This window comes from Balaenoptera physalus (assembly GCF_965194825.1).
Source record: "Balaenoptera physalus genome assembly, chromosome: 10".
Lineage (NCBI taxonomy): Eukaryota > Metazoa > Chordata > Mammalia > Artiodactyla > Balaenopteridae > Balaenoptera > Balaenoptera physalus.
In genome coordinates, this window is record NC_138889.1 from 67,293,824 (window position 1) to 67,315,400 (window position 21,577).

The following is a 21,577-nucleotide window of genomic DNA, read 5'->3' on the forward strand; positions in this document are numbered from 1 at the left end:
AATTTGATCATTCAGTGGGAAAGGGCTTTTCATTTGTCTTTTTAACAAATGGTGCTGGGAAACCTGTATATCCACATGCGAAAAAATGAAGTTGGACCCTTATCTTATACCATATATAAAAATTAGCTCAAGATGGATTAAAGACCTAAACTTAAGAGCTAAAACTATGAAACTCTTAGAATAAAACATAGGTGAAAATCTTCATGATCTTATTTCTTATGTATGACACCAAATGCACAGGCAATGAAAGAAAAAATAGATAAATTGGATTAGGAGATTAGTTCTTACATATGACACCAAAATGATAAGTGATGAAAGAAAAAAATTAATTGAACTTCTTCAAAATTAAAAACACTCGGAAGTTCCCTGGTGGCCTGGTGGTTAGGATTCCAGGCTTTCACTGCCGTCGCCCAGGTTCAATCCATGGTCAGGGAACTGAAATCCCACAAGCCACGAGGAATGGCCAAAAAAAAAAAAATTAAAAACACTTGTGAAAAAAAAAAAAAAACACTTGTGCATCAAAAGCCACTACCAAGAAAGTGAAAAGACAATCTACAGAATGAGGGAAAATATTTGCAAATCATATATCTAATAAGGGATTAATATCTAGAATATATATATATATTTATTTTTTAAGATTTTTTTTTTAAGTATTTGTTTTTATTTATTTATTTATGGCTGTGTTGGGTCTTCGTTTCTGTGCGAGGGCTTTCTCTAGTTGTGGCAAGCGGGGGCCACTCTTCATCACGATGCGCGGGCCTCTCACTATCGCGGCCTCTCTCATTGCGGAGCACAGGCTCCAGGCGCGCAGGCTCAGCAATTGTGGCTCACGGGCCCAGCCGCTCTGCGGCACGTGGGATCTTCCCAGACCAGGGCTTGAACCCGTATCCCCTGCATTGGCAGGCAGATTCTCAACCACTGCGCCACCAGGGAAGCCCAAGATTTTTTTGATGTGGACCATTTTTAAAGTCTTTATTGAACTTGTTACAATATTGCTTCTGTTTTCTGTTTTGGTTTTTTGGCGGAGAGGACTGTGGGATCTTAGCTCCCCGACCAGGGATCGAACCCTCACCCCCTGCATTGGAAGGCGAAGTCTTAACCACTGGACTGCCAGGGAAGTCCCTAGAATATATTTTAAAATAATAAAATAAAATAAAAATAATATTATGAGGGGAAAATTATCTAGACTATATAAAGAATTCCTATAACTCAACAAGAAAAAAGCAAGCAAACCAATTTAAAAATGAGTGAAGGGGACTTCCCTGGTGGCGCAGTGGTTAAGAATCCGCCTGCCAATGCAGGGAACACAGGTTTGAGCCCTGGTCCGGGAAGATCCCACATGCCGCGGAGCAACTAAGTCTGTGCACCACAACTACTGAGCCTGTGCTCTAGAGCCCGCGAGCCACAACTACTGAGCCCGCGTGCCACAACTACTGAAGTCCGCACGCCTACAGCCCATGCTCCACAATAAGAGAAGCCACCACAATGAGAAGCCCGCACACTGCAACAAAGAGTAGCCCCTGCCTGCCGCAACTAGAGAAAGCCCAAGTGCAGCAACAAGACCCAATGCGGCCAAAATTAAATAAATTAAAAAAAAAAAATGAGTGAAGGACTTGAATAGACATTTCTCCAAGAAGATTTACAGATGGTCAATTAGCACATGAAAAGATATTCAACATCATTATCATTAGGGAAGTACAAATAAAAACCACAATAAGATCCCACTTCACCTACATTAGGATGACCGTTATCCAAAAAACAGAAAATAACAAGTTTTGGGGATGATGTGGAGAAATTGAAACTCTTGTGCATTGCTCATGGGAATGTAAAATGGTGCAGCTGCTGTGGAAAACAGTGTGGCAGTTCCTTAAAAAGTTGAACATAGAATTACATATGATCCAGTAATTCCACTTAAAGGTATCTACCCAAAAGAATTTGAAAATAGAGACTCAAACTAAAAATCAGCTATTTACCTTGATGTTAAAATAACCAGTCTCAACATTTAAGACTATTTACTTCATCTTTTTTTCTGTGTGTGTGCGTATGTGAACAAAGTTAGGATTGTAATACAATTTTGTATGCTTGTCATCCACTTAACACTACATCCTGAGTACTTTCTCATATCAATCAAATGTTCTTTTTTTAATATTTTATTTATTTATATTTGGTTGTGCCGGGTCTTAGTTGCGGCAGGTGGGCTCCTTAGTTGTGGCTCGCCTTTTCCTTAGTTGCGGCTCACAGGCTTCTTAGTTGCGGCATGCATGTGGGATCTAGTTCCCTGACCAGGGGTTGAACCCGGGCCCCCTGCATTGGGAGCTTGGAGTCTTAACCACTGTGACACCAGGGAAGTTCCTAAACGTTCTTTTAAAAGGATTTTTAATATTTACAAAATAATCCATAAAATGGATATGCATAACATATTAACTCATTCCACATTCATAAATTGTGCAAGCCTCTGATTATTTTCATAGGAAACAAATTCTAGACATGGAATTATTAGATTAATGGTATGAACTATTTTAAGCTTCTTGCTACATATTGCCAAATTATTTTCTGGAAAGTTTTAGCAATCATGCCATGGATCTAAAAGTGTTCTTGTTTTCACTGTATTCTCACTAGCATTAGAATTTTTTTTTTTTATATTTGCATAATTCACAAGCCAAGGATAAATTATATTTTTACTTTCATTTGTTTGGTGAGGTTGAACATGTTTTTCATATTAGCCTGCAATCTGTTTTTTCTTCATTGAGGTAAAATTTACATACAGTGAAATGCACAGGGTTTTTGTTTGTTTGTTTGTTTTTTGGTTTTTTTTGGCCACAGTGCGCTGTTTGTGGGATCTTAGTTCCCCAACCAAGGATTAAATCCGGGCCCCTGGCAGTGGAAGCACAGAGTCCTAAGCACTGGATTGCCAGGGAATTCCCTGCACAGATCTTAAGTTTACAGTTCAGTGAGTTATTAAACATACACACCCATCCCATCCCAAACAAGATCTAGAACATTTCTGTCGCCCCAGAAAGTTCTCTTGAGACCCCTTCCAGTCAGTCTCCACCTAGTTATTCTGATTGTATTATTTTGTTTGTTCTTAAACTTTGCAAAGTGGAGCCAGAGTATGAACTCTTCTGTTTTTGGGTTTTTTCTTTTAACATAATATTTTGGAGATTTATCCATGTTCTTGTTTATAACATCAGTTCATTGTTTTTTATTGCTGATCAGTATTCTGTGGTAGGAATATATCACAATTTGTTGATAGATTCTCCCCTTAATGAACATTTCAGATGCTTCCAATTTTTGATTATTGTGAATAAGGTGGCGGTGAAAATTCTAGTACAAGTATATTTGTAGACATATGGTCTCATTCTCTTAGATAAACACCTGTTAGTGGAATTGCTGGGCCATGGGGTAGAGGTATATTTAACTTTATATGAAAGTGCCAAACAGTCCTCCAAAGTGGTTTGACCATCATACACTCCCACTAGCAATGTATAAGACTTCTGTTTGGGACTTCCCTGGTGGCGCAGTGGTTGAGAATCTGCCTGCCAATGCAGGGCACACGGGTTCGAGCCCTGGTCCGGGAAGATCCCACATGCCATGGAGCAACTAAGCCCGTGCACCACAACTACTGAGTCTGCGCTCTACAGCCTGCAAGCCACAACTACTGAGCCCGCATGCCACAACTACTGAAGCCTGCGTGCCTAGAGCCCAAGCTCTGCAACAAGAGAAGCCACTGCAATGAGAAGCCCACACACCACTACGAAGAGTAGCCCCTGCTCACCGCAACTAGAGAAAGCTTGTGCGCAGCCATGAAGACCCAACATCAAAGACCCAGTGCAGCCAAAAATAAATAAACAAATAAATAAATAAATAAATTTATTAAAAAAAAAAGACTTCTGTTTGTTTCACAACATCAACATCTTGTGTTGTTACTTTAAAAAATTTTAGCCATTCTAGTGGATGTGAAATGATATATCATTGTGGTTTTAATTTGCATGAAGTTTGCTTAATTTCTTAATATCTGGTACTTCTCTAGATACCTGTTGTTCTTTTTTTTTAAATAAGAAAATGTGTTTTTTTTTTTAAATAAATTTATCTTATTATTTATTTTTGGCTGCATTGGGTCTTCGTTGCTGTACACGGGCTCTTTAGTTGTGGCGAGCAGGGGCTTCTCTTCCTTGGGGCGCGCGGGCTTCTCATTGTGGTGGCTTCTCTTGTTGCGGAGCACAGGCTCTAGGCATGCAGGCTTCAGTAGTTGTGGCACGCAGGCTTAGTAGTTGTGGCTAGCGGGCTTAGTTGCACCGCGGCACATGGGATCTTCCCAGATCAGGACTCAAACCCGTGTCCCCTGCTTTGGCAGGCGGATTCCTAACCACTGTGCCACCAGGGAATTCCAAGATACCTGTTGTTCTTGATTTTTAATTTAAATCTGTTATGGACAGTTCATTATTTTGAAATTTGAGACTTGTTTTCCCTGTCTTTCATTGATTTCCCATTGTATTCCATATGTATTTGAAAAGAATGTGTGTTCTGCACTTGTTGGGTGTAGCATACTACACATTAGGTTAAGGTGGTTGATAGTGTTGTTCAAATATTCTATAACCTTATTAATCATTTCTATATTTGTTCTACTAGTTACTAAGAAAAAGGAATTAATATCTCTAACTATGATTGTGGATTTGTATTTCTCCCTTTTAGTTGTTAGGGGTTTTTTTACTTCCAGTATTTTAAATCTCTGTTATTAGGTGCATACATATTTCATTTTAATTTCTCAAATAACTTCCTAATAATACCCTTCTGTGTTACTTTTTTGTGGTTGCTCCAGGGATTAAAATGTGCATCCTTAAGGTATTGACGTCTACTTAGACTTAACATTGTACTACTTTACATGAAATCTAAGAACCTTGCAACAGTATATTTTCATTCATGCCCCTACTCTTTGTGCTGCTGTGATATATTTTACATTTACATGTTATAACCCCGACAATGCAACATTATATTTTAGCATTAAACAGTTAATCTTTTAAGTAAGTTATAGGACGACAGGAAACATAATATTTTATACTTACCCACTAATTTATCATTTCTAGTGCCTTTTATTCCTTTCTGTAGATTTGAGTTTCCATATGGAATCATCCCTTTTGCCTGAAGGATATGCTTCAGCATTATTTGTAGTGCAGATCTACAGTGACAAATTCTGTTTTTGTTTATTTGAAAATATATTATTTCACCCTTCTTTTTGAAACATTTTTGTTTTGAAGGATATTTTTGCTAGATATGGAATTTTTGGTTGGCAGTTAATTTTTTTCTTTCAGCACTTTAAATTGTCTCTGTCGTTCATTGTTTCTGATGAGAAATCAGCCATCTTCATATCATTGTTCCCCTGTATATAATATATCAGTTTTTCTCTGGCTATTTTCTAGATTTTTTTAGCAATGTGATTATGGTGTGATCTTCTTTGTATTTATCTACTAGGTTTCTTATATATAATTATAAGACAATATATATAATATTATAAAACATTATATAATAATTTTGGGGGGCTATTTCTTTCTTACCGGATTTAGGAAAAGTCTGGCCATAATTTCATCAAAAGTTTTTATTCTGCCTCATTCTGTTTCTCTTTTCCTTCTGGGTCTCTAATTACATGTATATTAACTTGGTATTGTCCCACAAGTTGCTGGGGAGCCATTCTTTTTTTTTTTTTTAATCTTTTTTCTTGGTTCTTCAGATGGATAATTCCTATTGATCTTAGAGTTCACTGACCTTTTCTTTTGACATCATCATCTTCTGTTAGGCCCATTCAGATAATTTTAGATATTCTCATTTTCGATTGTAGAATTTACTTTTTTTTTTATAGTTTTCATTTATTTACTGAGATTTCCTCTTGTGTGCATTCCATAAGCCTTTTAACATATTTATAATAACTGTGTTAAAGTCCCTGTTTGCTAACTCTAACGTTTTGGTCATCTCATGGTCCGTTTCTACTGACTTCATTTTCTCTTGACTCTGGGTTACATTTTCCTCTTCTTATGTGTTGTAATTTTTTTATTGTATTCTGGACATTATGGATGATACATTATAGAGATTCTTAATTTTGTTATATTTCTCTGAAGAATGTTGATTTTGCTTTGTCAGGTAGTTAAGTTACTTGTAGAGGCTGGATTTTATACTTTATTAAAGTAGTTCTGTTTTAGTTTTGCCATTTAGTCTCAGGGTGAATCTTCAGTCCTGGGATACAATCTTTACTCCTAAAGTGTGGCTCTTAGGGTTTCAGTGGAAAGCCTGAGGTATTTTCCAAACCCCTCTAACTTGGTGGGATTGAAATTCTAAATCCTGTCTGTCCTGTGGTATCGCTGAAGTCTCTTCTCAGCTTTTCAGCCTTCTAGCTGCTGCTTTCTACCGGATTTATTGGAACCTCCCCAACACGTTTGCAGTTCTGAGGTCTTAAAGAATTGAGGGGAGTTTATACACAGGTTTGGGAGCCCTCCTCCCTCTGGTTTTCTCCTTTCTAGGATATCCCTCTCAATACATAGCCATTCTGGCAGCCATAGACTCCATTATCTGATACCTTAAGTTGCCCTGTGCTGCTCAGACTGGTGAGTGCCCTCAGTGGAAAAGCTATTTAAACATAGATGTGACCCAGTGTGGTTCCCTTCTTTCGAGAATCCCCTCCGTTTCCTGCCTGCTTTTCGTCATTCACCACTGCCTTCAAATGGTTGCTTTTTCATATTTTTTTCCACACTTTATGATTGTTATCTGCAGGAAGGGTTAGTCCAATATAAGCTACTCCCCCACTGCCATACTGAAGTCTGTTGCTGGACTATGGAACATTACTGGAATTGATCCAAGCTAAATATCTATTAGCTCTAAAATCTAGCATTTTTAATGGATTAATGGCCAAGTAAAATAGTAGTTTCAGTTTTTAACTTATTCTTTCTCTGAGTTTGGCTGGACAAAATTCTTAAATATCATATAACAGAAGTAATTGATGCCATTTTCTTTGTTATCCACATAGCAAAAGCTATATTTGTGGTTTAAGAGCCACAAAAGCACTTTTAACCACTTTGACTAGATGCTTCAGGAACAAGATGGAAAGATTCCATGGAATCTAAAAGAGGAAGTGAGTATAACAAGATGTGTTGCTTGGAATTCCCTGGCGGTCCAGTGGTTAGGACTCTGCGCTTCCACTGCAGGGGTCATGGGTTCGATCCCTGGTCAGAACTAAGATCCCTCAGGCCATGGTGAGGCCCCCCCCCCACAAAAGAAAAAAGATAGTTGCTATTTTGTCAGTAATGCTACTGGTACTTTGTCTTCCTAGTTAATGGAAATCTTTTTTTTGTTGTTTTTTTTGGCCGCACCACGCAGCTTGCCGGGATCTTAGTTCCCTGGCCAGGGATTGAACCTGGGCCCTTGGCAGTGAAAGCACCGAGTCCTAACCACTGGACCACCAGGGAATTCCCAATGGAAATCTAATTTTATTTTTATTTTTTATTCTTTTGTCTTATTTTTTATTTTTAAAAATTTTAATTGTTTTTTATTATTTTTTAATTTTTTAATTTTTAATTTTTTTATGGAAATCTAATTTTTAAAAAAATAAATTTATTTATTTATTTTTGGCTGCGTTATGTCTTCGTTGCTGCACGCGGGCTTTCTCTAGTTGCGGTGAACGGGGGCTGCTCCTCATTGCAGTGTGTGGGCCTCTCACTGCTGTGGCCTCTCCCGTCGCAGAACATGGGCTGTAGGCGGGCGGGCTTCAGTAGTTGCAGTGCACGGGCTTAGCCGCTCCGCGGCATGTGGGATCATCCCAGACCAGGGATCGAACCTGTGTCCCCTGCATTGGCAGGCGGATTCCCAACCACTGCGCCACCAGGGAAGTCCGGAAATCTAATTTTAAATGCAACAGATAAACAGGAGAAAATAGTATATCTACCAATGATCCAAACTCGGGAATAAATAGACATTTGAGGTGTGAATTAGTCCACGTGTGTAACTTCCCAGGCAGCCGCTTAGGGATAATAGAATCTAGGTACAGTCATGTCTCTCCTGGTTAATGGAGCCTGACATAGCGAATCCACTTTTTCAGTGTCCTCTACCCTGTTTTGCCATTGGCTCACTTCATAACCTTAGATACGTCCCTTCTATCTGAGCCTCAACTTGCTCAAATAAAAAAGAGGAGTCCATGGGAATTCCCTGGTGGTCCAATGGTTAGGACTGCCGCTTCTCACTGCCAAGGGCCCGGGTTCAATCCCTGGTCGGAGAACTAAAATCCCACAAGCTGCGTGGCACAGCCAAAAAAAAAAAAAAAGACTCCAGAATAGACAATATGTAAGGTCTTTTCCAGCTTTAGGCTTCTACAAGTGTGTGGTCAGAAGGGAGGTTTTCCTTTTGAATTTGAAGACAGTCCCTTGTGTTAAGTGGATTTTAACCTATTTAAATCATAGTTTTAATTTTTCTGTGTATTTTTTAAGGTTGCAATTGTGGCTCAGGACTTGGCAGCATTCCATACTGCATCATCAGAAATGGGGCACCAACAGCATAGCCATCACTTAGTAACCACAGAAACCAGACCTTTGACCTTAGTGGCAACATCCAACGGCACCCAGATTGCAGTTCAGGTGGGTACAATGGCAACTGTCCTCCATTGACAGCAGTGCCGCTCAGCTCTCAGCCTTGTACACTCTGCTTTATGCGTAACCTTCACAGAGGCAGGGCACAGAATCATCTGTATTACTTAGCCACATTAAGGAAATTGCTGTGTTTGAAGTAGACTCAAAGAGACTAAAACTTTGTTTTCTACCATCCTTGTATATTCTAGGGGAATTTATAACAAGAAAAATAAAGCTCCTGGTATATATATATACCTGTGTGTACCTGGCCAGCCATCTTTACTCTCAGAATAAAAGTCTAATTAGGCAGGACTCTATAAAGCACTTAAGAGTTATTCCTTGGAAATGAACCTCCTGTAAACATAGACCCCAAGTTAGTCCTCTGAGAATCACTGCACAGCTGTATTTTATGGTGGGGAATGTCAGAAGACTGTGAAGAACACATTCTCTGGGAAGTCACTGCATTCAGGCAGAGAATCTAGAATGCTAGGTGTAGATTACCTTTCTTTGGGAAGATTTTTTTTTTAATGTATTTACTTGGAAAAGGGTTAGAACATACTCAGGAAAATGCCAGCTGGTTTTAATTTAGTTTATGGGCATAAAAGCTAAAGGCTCAGGAAGCTCTCTATCTCCACTGGAAAAGATGAGCATCTTTTGTTCCTTGCATGTGTGAAGGTTTATCAAAATCCTAAATAAAGAAACTGTATCCCTGGCAGGAATTTGTTTTTATGTTTTGTGGATCAGCAGTAGTACCTTAACAAGCCCAGGTGTCAGAGTTACAGAGAGAAATTTTACTTCTGGTATGTTATATTTCTTTGGCATCTTGACTGCGGTTTTGTGTATGTTCCTGTTTCAGCTTGGAGAACAGCCATCTCTGGAGGAAGCCATCAGAATAGCATCCAGGATCCAACAAGGAGAAACGCCAGGGTTGGATGATTAATCCTCAGAACAATGGAGCAATAAAGCAAGAGGAGCCTTTCATCTTCAGGCAGCAGAGATCCATGAAGCCCGGGCCCAGGAAAATTAGAAATTTTCCATTCCTGAAACACTGTACACATTTTTATGCAAGAGTGGAGAACATTTTATTCTTGACACTTTTGTGTATATAACCCTTGGAATAGATTTCCCAAACTGATTCATTGTGTACAAGGAAGTATGAAATTAGGGCAATACAGTAAATTTTTATGTTACTCTTTTATCAGATTGCAAAATCCTAGAGTCTACATGCAAGACCAGGGAAGTCTTATGGAGTCTTATGATAGATTTTTAACTTACTGTGAAAAATTAAAGGCTGTATCTAAAATGTCAAAGGTTCTATACATCAAACAATCATAATTCCAAAAGCCATCATGGATAATAAAGGATGTAAAGCCTTCACATATTTCCCTCAGCTAGTAGAGTGTCTGCAGTTTTTGTTCTACTGTATACTTGTCCATTTTTATTTGTATCTCACGGTTTGAAGACTATTCACTATAGTTTTCCATCCCTGTTAAATACCAGCTCTTCAAGCTGAAGTGCTAATTGTATTAGCATTACATTGGATTATGTATAAAATTACAAAGTTTGGTTATTTAAAATTAAAAAGTTAAATCCAGTACTTTGGTTTTGTTAAAGATTTTCCTTAGTGTTCAGTTTCTTGTTACTGTTTTTTAAAAATACTGAACCATCGAAGTTTGACCACAGACTGGAGCCCGGGATAATAGTGCTGTAATTGGAAATGGCTTTACTCTGAAAATTAGGTTAGTGGGTTGGTGTAAATTATTTATTTTTGCTTATGTACTTTTGTTTTAAAGCTTATTTACCCTAAAGTTTATTATTAATTTTGAATACAGCAATTTTTTAAATGTTACCTTTATATTTGTTTCATTAAATTGGTATGGAGGTGGGGGGAAGTGTTGTAGAAAATACCACGAACATAATAAAATACAACACATATATTGAGAGTATATTGTGTATCAAGCACAAAATAAGTACTTTTCCATATATTTTTATCTACTCATAACAATTTTGTGAGATATGTGGGATTTACTACTCCTGTTTGTACATAAGGAAGCTGAAGGTCCAAAGAGGTTGTGTCTACCCAGGCCTTACAGCTGTGGTGAGGCAGGGCAAAGACAAGAACCCAGACTTTCTGACTCCCAAGTCCAGGGTGTTTTTTCACCACACCACAACTGCCTTCTCAGATGATAACCTGTGGCAGAGATTATCAAGATGAGCTATGGTGATCTCGATTGCCCAATGACCTGAGCACCTGAAAAACCATCTCTAATGTTGGAAAATCAGTGTAGGCTCTACCAAGGTCCAAAAAAAGGGGGGGGAGGGTGTGTGAGGGTTGTCCTGCAACAATCACTTCTTTGCTGTTGTTCACCATGCTTTGTTTGCCAGGGAGCTGAAACGTGGCTGTTTTTCATTTCAAGCCTTACAGTAAAAAGGAAAAAATGTTGTGCTGTTTTATTTAATATAAATGTTATCTTTGATCAGGTTCTTTGAAGTCTTGCTAAAAAGGGTCATGATTTAGTCATTTGAAATGGGAAACCCTTCAGGGTTGGGCGGGGGGATTGGCTGCTTTCCCTTCAAAGCTCTTCATAGATAGATAACGTTAGAAAAGGTCTCAGTCACCCACAGTCTCAGTCTCCATTCTTGACAGAGACATTTAAACACACCCATAACTCCCAGCTGAGGCTCAGAAAGGGGCCAGCATGGGGGGATAAGAGGAAGCACAGAATCTCAGACTCACGGGGTGGTGCTCCCGCCTCCCGGTCCCGGGTCTGGCTGCTGACAGGGAGCTCCTCAGCTGGGCCCAGCTGGGTCTGCTGTGCTTCCCAGAACCAAAACCCAAGCTCAGCCTCCTTAGGCTTTGCCTTCCATCTGCCTTTGTTCAGGTTCCAGGGTGTTTCTCCCTCGCCCCAGCTCCTCTGCCAGCTGGATTGGGCAGTGCAGAGCTGGACGCGGCTGGTGGGCCTGATTATACCTCAGCTCAAAAGAAAATGCCTTCCTACTAGCACCAGAGAAAAGGGCAGAGGGGTGCTGCTGGTTTGTCCCCTATCTGCCTTCCTGCGAAGGGACCTCAGGAGCATAGGAAGGTGGCATATTGCCCCAAGGGAAGACTCCAGCTGATGTACTGAGAGTTGCTAGTAAAGCTGGTGTGGGCTTTCTTAGTGCAGGGTGCAGAAAGGAGCCCTCTGAAGTTGTAGAGTCCCCCAAGACCCTTGATGAAAGCAGAGTACACTATTTTTTTTTTTTTTTTTTTGGCCGCTCCACGTCTTGCAGGATCTTAGTTCCCCGACCAGGGATTGAACTTGGGGCCACGGCAGAGAAAGCCCCGAGTCCTAAACCCTGGACTGCCAGGGAATTCCCCCAGAGTACATTCTAGCAGATGGAGCTAGTTGAAGCATAACTCTCTGCAATATGATCCAGGCGATGCTCAAGGCAAACATTTCAGTCTGAGAAAAACACCTCCACTCTATCCCAGACACAAATTGAGGCCACTACAGTCCACACTCATAAGAATTTAGAAAATAAAGAGAAGGATTTGGCTTCCCTAATCCTCTACAGGTGGCAGCTCTCCAGAGGGCCACACTGCTCTGTGGGCCCCCCACTTCACCCCCAGGCCATTAGGGGCAAACTAACCTTGGACAGTCTCATGTGCCGCCTTCCTGTATGGCAGTCCTGGGACTAGGTAACTCGGGAAGCCATGCACTCAGCGCTGAAATGGGCTGGATTCCATGTCTCATCCCAAAGAATTTACATTTCCTGGCATGGATTAGTTGTAGACCAGTTGACCAACAGTGAGCGGGGAGTGGGGAGCTGAAAGGAAAGGGGCACAGATGGAGTCTGTTGTCAAGGAGGGAAAGGAAAGGGAAAGGCTGCTTCAGCCCCTCCACTGTGAGCACTTATACACTTAGTTAGGTTTCCTTTAGGGATGAGGGGGGTCTTTCAAAGAATACCCTAGCCAAACATGCTCTTTTCTTTGGCCTGAGGAACGGGACATGTGACAGGTACCGTTGAGGACCCTGCACTTGGGATTTAATGCACTGTGGTTGCAGTCTTGAAATTCTTAATCATTTTATCTTTAACTTTGGGTTAAGGGAATTCTCATGGAACAGTGGAGCAGGCACTGGGGGCTTGGAGCCTGAACTTACACACATTCCCACCCCTGCGGCCTCCGTGGATGGGTTCTCACTGCCACTCCCCTGCCTGGCAGGGGCCTGGTGCCAGTGCAGGAAGGTGGGTGCTGGGGGCACGCATGCTGTGGAGTGGGGCATGGTGGCAGCCATCCTCACCCCAGCCTGGCGGCACCACGGTGCTCCTGGTGGGCGGCCGACGTTAGCGGAGTCTTGACAGGGGCAAGCTCTTGCCCACGCTTGTACTGAGTGCGTCTGAGTTTTGAGGCTACCTGGGAGTAGCCTGTCTGCTGTGGGCTGAGGTGGCAGGCCTGTGGGAAGGGGAAGCTGGCAGCTGTCAGGCCGAAGAGACCACCCGCCTCAGGCACCCATAGGGTCCTATGCCCTGGAGGGTCCGTTCTCCTGGCTCTGTGCCAGGGGGATCCTCACTTCTTCCTTCCACTTTTCCTGAGGCTGGCTCTGTTCTTCTCTTCTAGCCAGCTCAAGGTACCCTCCTGGAATGAGCCACAGAATTCAAATTGTGTAATTTCAATGATTCCAAATACAACTTAAATACTCTTGACATTTTCATCTAAAACTGGCATTGCATAATATAAAGATGAAGGGTAAAATTCATGCTAAAAATTTGTCTTTAATTTTTCTTTACTTAGGACGACATTAAATAGCAAATAAAAAACATCATGACAAGTCGAGAGAGTCTGCAAAAGGAGGAAAAAGCTTATGTATTTCTTTATGTGTATGGGGGGGGGGCGGGCTAAAATATACATAACATAAAATTTACCATTTTAACCGTTTTTGAGTGTGCAGCTCAGTGTCATTAAGTACATTCACATTGTTGCGCAAACATCACCACCATCCATCTCCAGAACTTTTTCATCTTCCTAAACTGAAATTGTACCCATTAAACAAAAACTCCCTCTCCCCGCCCCCTCCAGCCCCGGGCAACCACCATTCTACTTTCTCTTTATGACTTTGACTACTCTAGGTACTTCACAGAAGTGGAATCATATGCTATTTATATCTGGCTTTATGCATACCTTTAACAGCCCTTTTTTCCTGCTTTTTGACCAAGAATCCCCATATTGTCTTTTTGTACTAAGCCCCACAGATTATGTAGCCTGCCCTGCTGAGGAAAGCTCTTCAATTCTCTTTTTGCTGTCACACAAGAGGTGTGACTCGTGTTTGGGGAATATATCATACGCTTTTATGGGCTCCCTTAGGGTAACTGGGAACTTCTACTTCCCCATAACTCCTGGAGGTCCTGCAAAGCAGGTCACCTCTGGCTGTTCCCTCCAGCTCTAAACTCACCTGGCTTGAGAGGTACAGCGTCCTCAATTCTCCATACAGGAATTTCATTTTGCTTCCAGAGCACGGCTAAAATTGAAAGACAGAAAGCAAGTCATGTTGAGAATAAAGAACACTCAAGAATCAGGATAATTGCATGAATAGGTAAAATGAAAATTAGCTGGCAAAAGCTTTTTCTTTTCACTTTTCTGCATTCAAATGACAGAAAATAGGATTCTTGCTCTAATGTCAATCCCAAATTTCTCCCAGTTTGTTTCCCTTCTGCAGAGTTTCCCTGGACACACAGGAGGCATCCAAAAAAGCTCTCCAGAAGACAGAGCACCTTCACTAATCTGTCCAGAAGCCCATTTGCCTAAGAAAGGATGTGGAAAACAGCTCTAATCTGAGTTGCAGACTCAGTCCCAGTGCCCTCCAGATAAATTCTGCAATTTCTAAGGAAAAAGGAAAGAGGTAAAATCTCTGCTTCCGCAAGGGAGTTGCCTTATCTTTTTAAATAGGGAGCTTTTGCTCCAAGCCAGTGACAGGACTTTTGCGCCGATGAGGACCCTGGGAGGGCAATGGGTCCCAGTTGGGAGCAGCTCTTACACTCACCAGACCTTTTACCCAGATGAAACTGATCAGCCAAGCGGTTTCCCCACTGCATTAGAGCTTTTCTAACATTCTGAAATTACTTAATGTTCTTTTAAACGGAAAATCAGGAACAACAGAAAAGTGGACCATTTTTTTCTGCAAAGGTGATCTTCACTATTGTGAAGCTGGTGAAATTTTGTGGGTATATCAAAGTCAAAAAGAAAGCAATTAGTTAAGGATGAAAGGCTATGGCAAGCCTTGGGGTCAGCCACCAGCAGGAGGCGCTAAGTAGGTTCAGGGAGCAATCGACAGCTACACACTGCTTCACCACCTCCTTCTGGAACAAATCAACCGGCTGTGCCTGGGCGAGGGCAGTCCTTAATCTTGAAGGAAGTCATTTCATGCTAGGAGAAAACAGGGTTAGTGATAGGAAGAGAAGGACCCTGACTGCCTTCTCAGGTCACAGAGTTTGACATTAGGAGGAAATGCCCACACCAGACCTTGGAGACTAGTTTTGTGTCTTGGCTCAACCTGGCAACCACTTTTGGCTTTATAACCAGTGTTGACCAAAGAAATACTTCTGAGGGCATCTGAGATTCAGTTCTGAGATGCCAGCTGCAATCCTTGTGACCAGAAGGTGCTGAGGACTAAATATTCTCACACATGCACTTACAGGGCAAATCTCTGCCAGGCCTAAGAGTCCCAAGTCCTAGTCACTTATTCCTACCAATATTCAACACTCCTTAGCCCACTCCTAATTAATACATGGGCAGGTTGTTGGCAGTGTTTGGCATCCTGCATCACACTGCACAGTCTCAGGGAAAGGTCTATAGGGTCACCTTCCTCCATCCCCACAGGAAAAGTCACTTGCTCACCCAAAGGTAGAGCCCAGTCCAGGGCCCCAGTGTCAACCATGATTGGATGCAACAGGGTGCTGAAGCTCCTACCCCATGTTCTTAGACAGCAACCACTGGGATAAATGCCCTTTGCTGCCCTACCCTTGGATCCCAGTCTAACAAGCAGGCTCTGACCTTGTTCCCAAGGGTTGCATCTGCTACTACTCTGGAGAAGTTTTTAAAAACTGTTGCCTTTAACTACCCTCTTTGGCTAGCTTTCTTCCTCTTTCTTCCTCATTGCGTATCAGAAGAAGATGAGGAGGAGCTTTTTATTCCAAAGCTGACTGTTCCTTATTCATACTCTATGTGCTCTGACTAAGGACTTGCTCATTCGGAGGAAGAAGAGCCTGTTTCTAGCTCCACCTCTGAGACTAGGAAGTTAGAACTTAGTCAGTCTAATGCACTCAATCACTAAGAAAAATTTTCAAGTTTTCCTAAACAACTCTTCAATCAGTGACAGACCAAAACTAAATTATAGACTAGTTTTAAGTACACAGCAATGAGAATGTATGATCTTCAACTGCATGTAAAAGTATGAATGATCCTTATAAATATAATGTTCAGCAAAGGAAGCTGGACCTAAGAGTGCGGGCCAAACCATTCTCATTATTTGAAGTCAGGACAGTGGATACTCTTGGTAGGGAGGGGAGCTGGGGGTGAGAAGAAAGCCCAGAGGGAAGTTGAAGCTCTAGCTTCATGGGCATGTCCATAGGGCCCTGCACTTAGAAAGGCCTCACTGGTGGTTTAATGCTCTGCTGTCACCATCTTAAAGTTCTTAATAAAACTAGAACATTGCATTTTCATTTCTCATTGGACCCTGTAAACTATGTAGCTGTAATGTTCTATTTCTTAATCTGAGTGTTGAATTTGTGAATATTCACCAAAGTGTACATATTTTGATATGTTTGCTTTTCTGTATGTGTATTATACCTCAACATGAAGTTTAAAAAAGTTGAATTATAGATTATTTTAAAAATAAGTCAATGAAACATTACTTATGGAATGCAGCCAAAGTTGTATTCACAAGAAAACTCATGACCTTAAACACTTTTACTGCTGAATAAGAAAAAATAAAAGTTCATTAACAAAGCAGACAATGCAGGACCTCAAAAAAAAAAAAAAAACAATACCTCAAAAAAAAAAAAAAGCTGAACCTAGACACATTAATGAGCAACATCTTTCAAACTTTCACAGAATCAATCATTCTCATGCTATTAAAGCTGTTCTAAAGCACAGAGAAAGAAGCAAACATTCCAGTGTTTCATGAAGCCAAAATCCTCTTAAGATTGTACAACAGAAAAACTATGGACCAGTTCCATAGATGCAAAATGCAAAGATTTGCATAGATGCAAAATGCCTACATGAAATACATGAACATAATTTTGCAGTATGTTCTGAAAACAACTTGACTACAGTTTATTTCAGGAAGAATAGAGTGGCATAATAGAAGGAAAATCTACTCATCTAATTCACCACATAAATAATTAAAAAGAGGAAAAAGCATAATAATTAAGAGAAATGCTAAAATGTGATATAACTGAATATTCATTCCTCATAAATATTCTGACAAAAGGAAAAGAATACTTCCCTAACAGATATAAATCATGTCCACATGCACACATACACATAATTGCATCTTATCAACCAATATTCTTCTTCTTTTTTTCCAATATTATTCGTAATATCCCCATTAAAGTCAGGAGCAAGACAGGAATGCTCTCTACCTCTCCTATAATTAGCACCATGTTCTAACCAACTGAGCTAACCAGCCATTGAACACCTCACCTCTTATTTAATGTTGTTCTGGAAGTGTTAGTTAATGCAATTAGACAACAGAACAAAGTAAGAGTCATAAATACCAGGAAGAAGGACAGAATTATCAATTATATGATTGCCTACTTAGAAATCCAAAATAATCAACTGAAAAATTGTTAGAAGTAATCCAGGAGCACAGAACATGTTTTGTGTCTTTATTTCATCTTCGCCATTTTTCTGTGCCCTTGTTTCTAACCACTGGTTTACAAGCACACAGACACACAGGACCCTGGAAATCAGCAGAGCTTGGTAGTGGTGGGTGGGCATCAAACACAAGGCTGGGCTGCTTCAAAAACCTTGACGGCAAGGCAGGTGATCCAGTCAGAACTGGCAGGAGCGTGTGTGAGCAATCCTACATCCCAAACTGAGCTCCTGGCTCAGTTAAGATTCTGAAGCTGGTAATCAGGGACAAAGCCTCTTATTCTGTGCTTAAAAGTGAGCCTGTAATAAATCAGAGGGCTCCTGGAAGCCCCTTCCTTATCAGCACCTCACCACAGACTGCAGCCAGAGAACAGAGCTGCTTGTCTGAGACCTGCAGGAAGACCAGTCCAGATGAAGTAACCAGGCTAAGAAAACAGAAGCACAGGCTCCTTTCCCAAGAGCAAAGCCAGGGGAGGGAGATAGGGAGGTGGGGAAGCGAGGAAAGGGAAGGAGGGCTAGGGCATCAGTGACCAGAAAGAGAGGAGAGCTCTAGTATGTCAGAAAAGGCAGGGTATGGGTCTCCAGGACTTGTGCCATACTCCACCTTCCCCATCCTGTTTTAGAGCAATGATACGGCCTCCTTCCTCTTGGCTCTCTCTTTAGTTGGTACCTAGGCATTTTGGAAGTGAGATTTTTTGATAATTTTGTGTATTTCTCCAAATGTCTTCCCTGTGGTAAATATATTTACTCTAGGTTAATTTTTAAAAATTGAATCATTATACAGTTTTGCAAACTTTTCTTCGTATCTTAGATATCTTTTCATTTTGTACATATAGCTCTATCTCATTATTTTGCAAACTGTGGTTACTTATTATTTAATGGACATTTGGGTGGCTTCCAATTTTTGGTATTTTAAACAATGCCTACAACACAATTCCTCCAAATCTCCATTTGGCTGATTCCCTCACTTCATTCAGATTCCTGCTCAAATGCCACCTCCTCAGAAAGGCCTTCCTAGATCATCCTATTTAAAATAGCACCTCCCTCCAACCCTCTACCACTTCTTAATCCCTGACACCTCCCTTTTTCTTATATAGCACTTATCACTACTTGATACTTTTTGTACCTTTGTTTACTTATATATTGTCTGTCTCCACCAGAGGCCTCAAAGTTTTATGAAAGTAAGGACTTTGTTTTGTTCCACTGCTGTGTTCCTAGTGCCCAGAAGGGTGCCAAGCCCATAGGGGAATCTCATTAAGTATTTACTGAATGAATTAATACAACAATAAACATTCTTTTATATATTTTTGCAAACCTGTAGAAATGTTTACTAGCATTGCTGAGTCAAAGATTATAAATATTTAAATTGTAACAGAAATATTCAAAACAATCTTTTAGGGACTTCCCTGGTGGCGCAGTGGTTAAGAATCCACCTAGCAATGCAGGGGACACGGGTTCGATCCCTAGTCCAGGAAGATCCCACATGCCACAACTACTGAGCCTGCACTCTAGAGCCCGCGAGCCACAACTGCTGAGCCCATGTGCCACAACTACTGAAGCCCACGTGCCTAGAGCCTGTGCTCCACAACAAGAGAAGCCACTGCAATGAGAAGCCCACACACCACAAGCAAGAGTAGCCCCCCTCGCCACAACTAGAGAAAGCCCGTGCGCGGCAACGAAGACCCAACGCAGCCAAAACTAAATAATTAATTTTTTAAAAATATTAAAAAAAAATCTTAAAAGTGGTACCAATTTACACCCACCCCCATAGCAGACAACCCTCTGCAACACAGCATAGTATCAATCTTTATAATCTTTCCTCTTGACTTTAGAATTTAAAATACATGTGGATTTTATGGTATAACAAAAAGGTAGAGGTGCCAAGTCTGACTGTCTCTGATTCCCACTCCCCTCAAGCACGCTGTACAGGAAGTGTGCCCTGCGGTCCAGACTCTAGCAGCACACTGTACAACTAGCCTGGCCCACGGCTGGGTCCTGTGACACTGTCTCCATCAAGTCTCCCAGTGAGTTCTCACCCTCACCTTACCCCATTCCTGACAGGGTAGAAAGAGCTATTCTTCAAGTCAGTAGTAATACAGTCTCAGTAATGCTGGCTCTATGACTGTGTGATACAGGCATTTAACGTGTCTGGGTTTCATTTTCTTCATCCGTAAGATGTGAATAAAAATACCTCTTGGACAGTTCCTATAAAGATTAAATAAGATAAATATGTAAAGCATCTGGCTCGGTGCCTACCATATAGCTGGCACTATAGCCTTCCCAGCTCCCTTCAAAGCACTCCAGCTTTTTGTGGCACTTAGGACATTTCTCATATTCTGACCTGTATAAAAGTAGGGGCAGTGTGTAGGATATGGATGGTGCTTGAACATGGCACGCACTCAATAGAAGATGCCAGGTAGAGTTGATTTTTGCATTCAGGAACTAGTCCATCCTCACTGGTATGTTTTTTTCGATGTACATATTTACACCACCAATCAGCTGATCGTATCCCACACTGCCGCGTATTCTCTATCCAACTAGCTACTGGATGAGCTCATCTCTCAATCCTGTCTGAGCTGAACAAGGCCTTTTACAGAACTTTAAAACTGACTCACCACTGAGTCATCAAAACATAGCAATACCCAAACACACTCCTGTTGCTTCACAAAAGACCAGCATGGGATGTCTGCCTTATCTCCTTTCCCTCTCCTACTGAGACTGGGCCCCTTGTCTCACTGGAGAGGAGTCATCACATCTTTTGTGCGGCAGTAATCTGAACAAAGCTGGTTTAGATAATCACAGTGTGGCCAGCAGACAACTCGTGGTCATCCGGGTCATTTCCTGTGTATGTCACTAACCCAGGAGGAGAGGCAATTAATCAATTACCCGATTGTGTATTTAGCACGGGCATTCTGTTGGGCACTCATTTACTGATTCCTCCTGTTTATAACTGTGGCCACTGTGAAGTGACCTTTTCAGTTATTGAAACTCATGAAGAATAGAGAGAAAAGCAGCCCTTTGCAAGTAATATTGGAGAAAATGGGGCTACTTCGTTCCATTCCAGTAAAAAGAAGTTCTAAAATAGCAAATAGGAAGCATGATGTTTTGGCTAACTGCCTCACAGAGCTGTAATTTTAAATGTGGGTTGAGAACTCCTCTCTTATCTAGAAATAATATGGCCAGTGGTCAGTATTTTCTCTTGGGAAAAGTCTTAAAGTTAGTATTCTTGCCACAGGCCTTACTGATTGCAGTGGACTATCAAGTCGTTGAAGATTAGGGGGGCCTGTGTAAAGGCTGAGATAACTGGGAGCAGGCCTGAAGGCTTCTTTCACTAACAAAACTGGTTATAGCCAAGGTTTTGTGTATGTACAGACGCAACTGTTAAGCACCCCAGCACGGTCTCTCAGTGTTGAAGCCCTCAAGAAAAAACTGAATGAGAATCTTAGATCCTCAAAGTTTTTGTACATAATCTATATAATTGCATGTAATGGAATCTGCCCTTGATCTTATATAAATGTCAGAAGGATAAATGAAAATAGTATGTTAGTAATCCTTAAAGATTCATTAGGCATGAAAATAAATTATGCTCATTTCATTAAAATACAAGCTTTCAAGTGGTCATTCTTCCCTAGCTATACTTTTCAAGTTCTTATCAATACTATCTCTGTTCTGATTTGATTATCCTTGCTGGTTGTACACAAACTTTAACTGTTGATCCACGTTAAGCAAACTTATTTTGGTGACACCAGGAATCACATGTTGCATTTACTGAGTATAAAGCCAGTAACAAGTATGAATATTCTCGAATAACACTGTTATAAGTAAAAGCACACATAACATTTATTGAACACTATTCGTCAGGGACAATGCTAGTCTCACATTTAATCCATTGAACAAAGGAGGAACTGGATTTGATTATTCTGTATCAGAGTAAGCTGATGAACATGTGGTGAAATGGTCAAACAGTGTCATCCATCAGAGGGTATTAAGGCAAGTGACAAAGGAGAGAAATCTAATCTATACCTGAGAAGTCAAACAGGAGCAGTGGTAGGAGTTACCACATTCTAGTTTGAGAACTGGATTCCTGGGGCCAACCAGCAGTTGGTAACAGAGCTGGGTTGAA

At 41.0% G+C, this 21,577-nt stretch overlaps 1 protein-coding gene across 9 annotated transcripts in view; it reads left to right on the forward strand.

Annotated features, from left to right (window-relative positions):
• ZNF143 (zinc finger protein 143) overlaps positions 1–9,993 on the forward strand; it is a 60,408-nt gene extending 50,415 nt beyond the window's left edge. For 8 of the 9 annotated variants that reach the window (XM_082478126.1, XM_082478124.1, XM_082478125.1 and 5 more), the window contains 2 exons: positions 8,466–8,612; positions 9,460–9,993. In XM_082478126.1, the coding sequence (XP_082334252.1) occupies positions 8,466–8,612; positions 9,460–9,543 (231 nt within the window). In that variant the 3' untranslated portion in view covers positions 9,544–9,993. Of the gene's footprint in view, positions 1–7,012; positions 7,118–8,465; positions 8,613–9,459 lie in introns of those variants that run through there. The other variant, XM_082478132.1, reaches the window with a different exon arrangement.
• Positions 9,994–21,577: the final 11,584 nt, after the last annotated feature.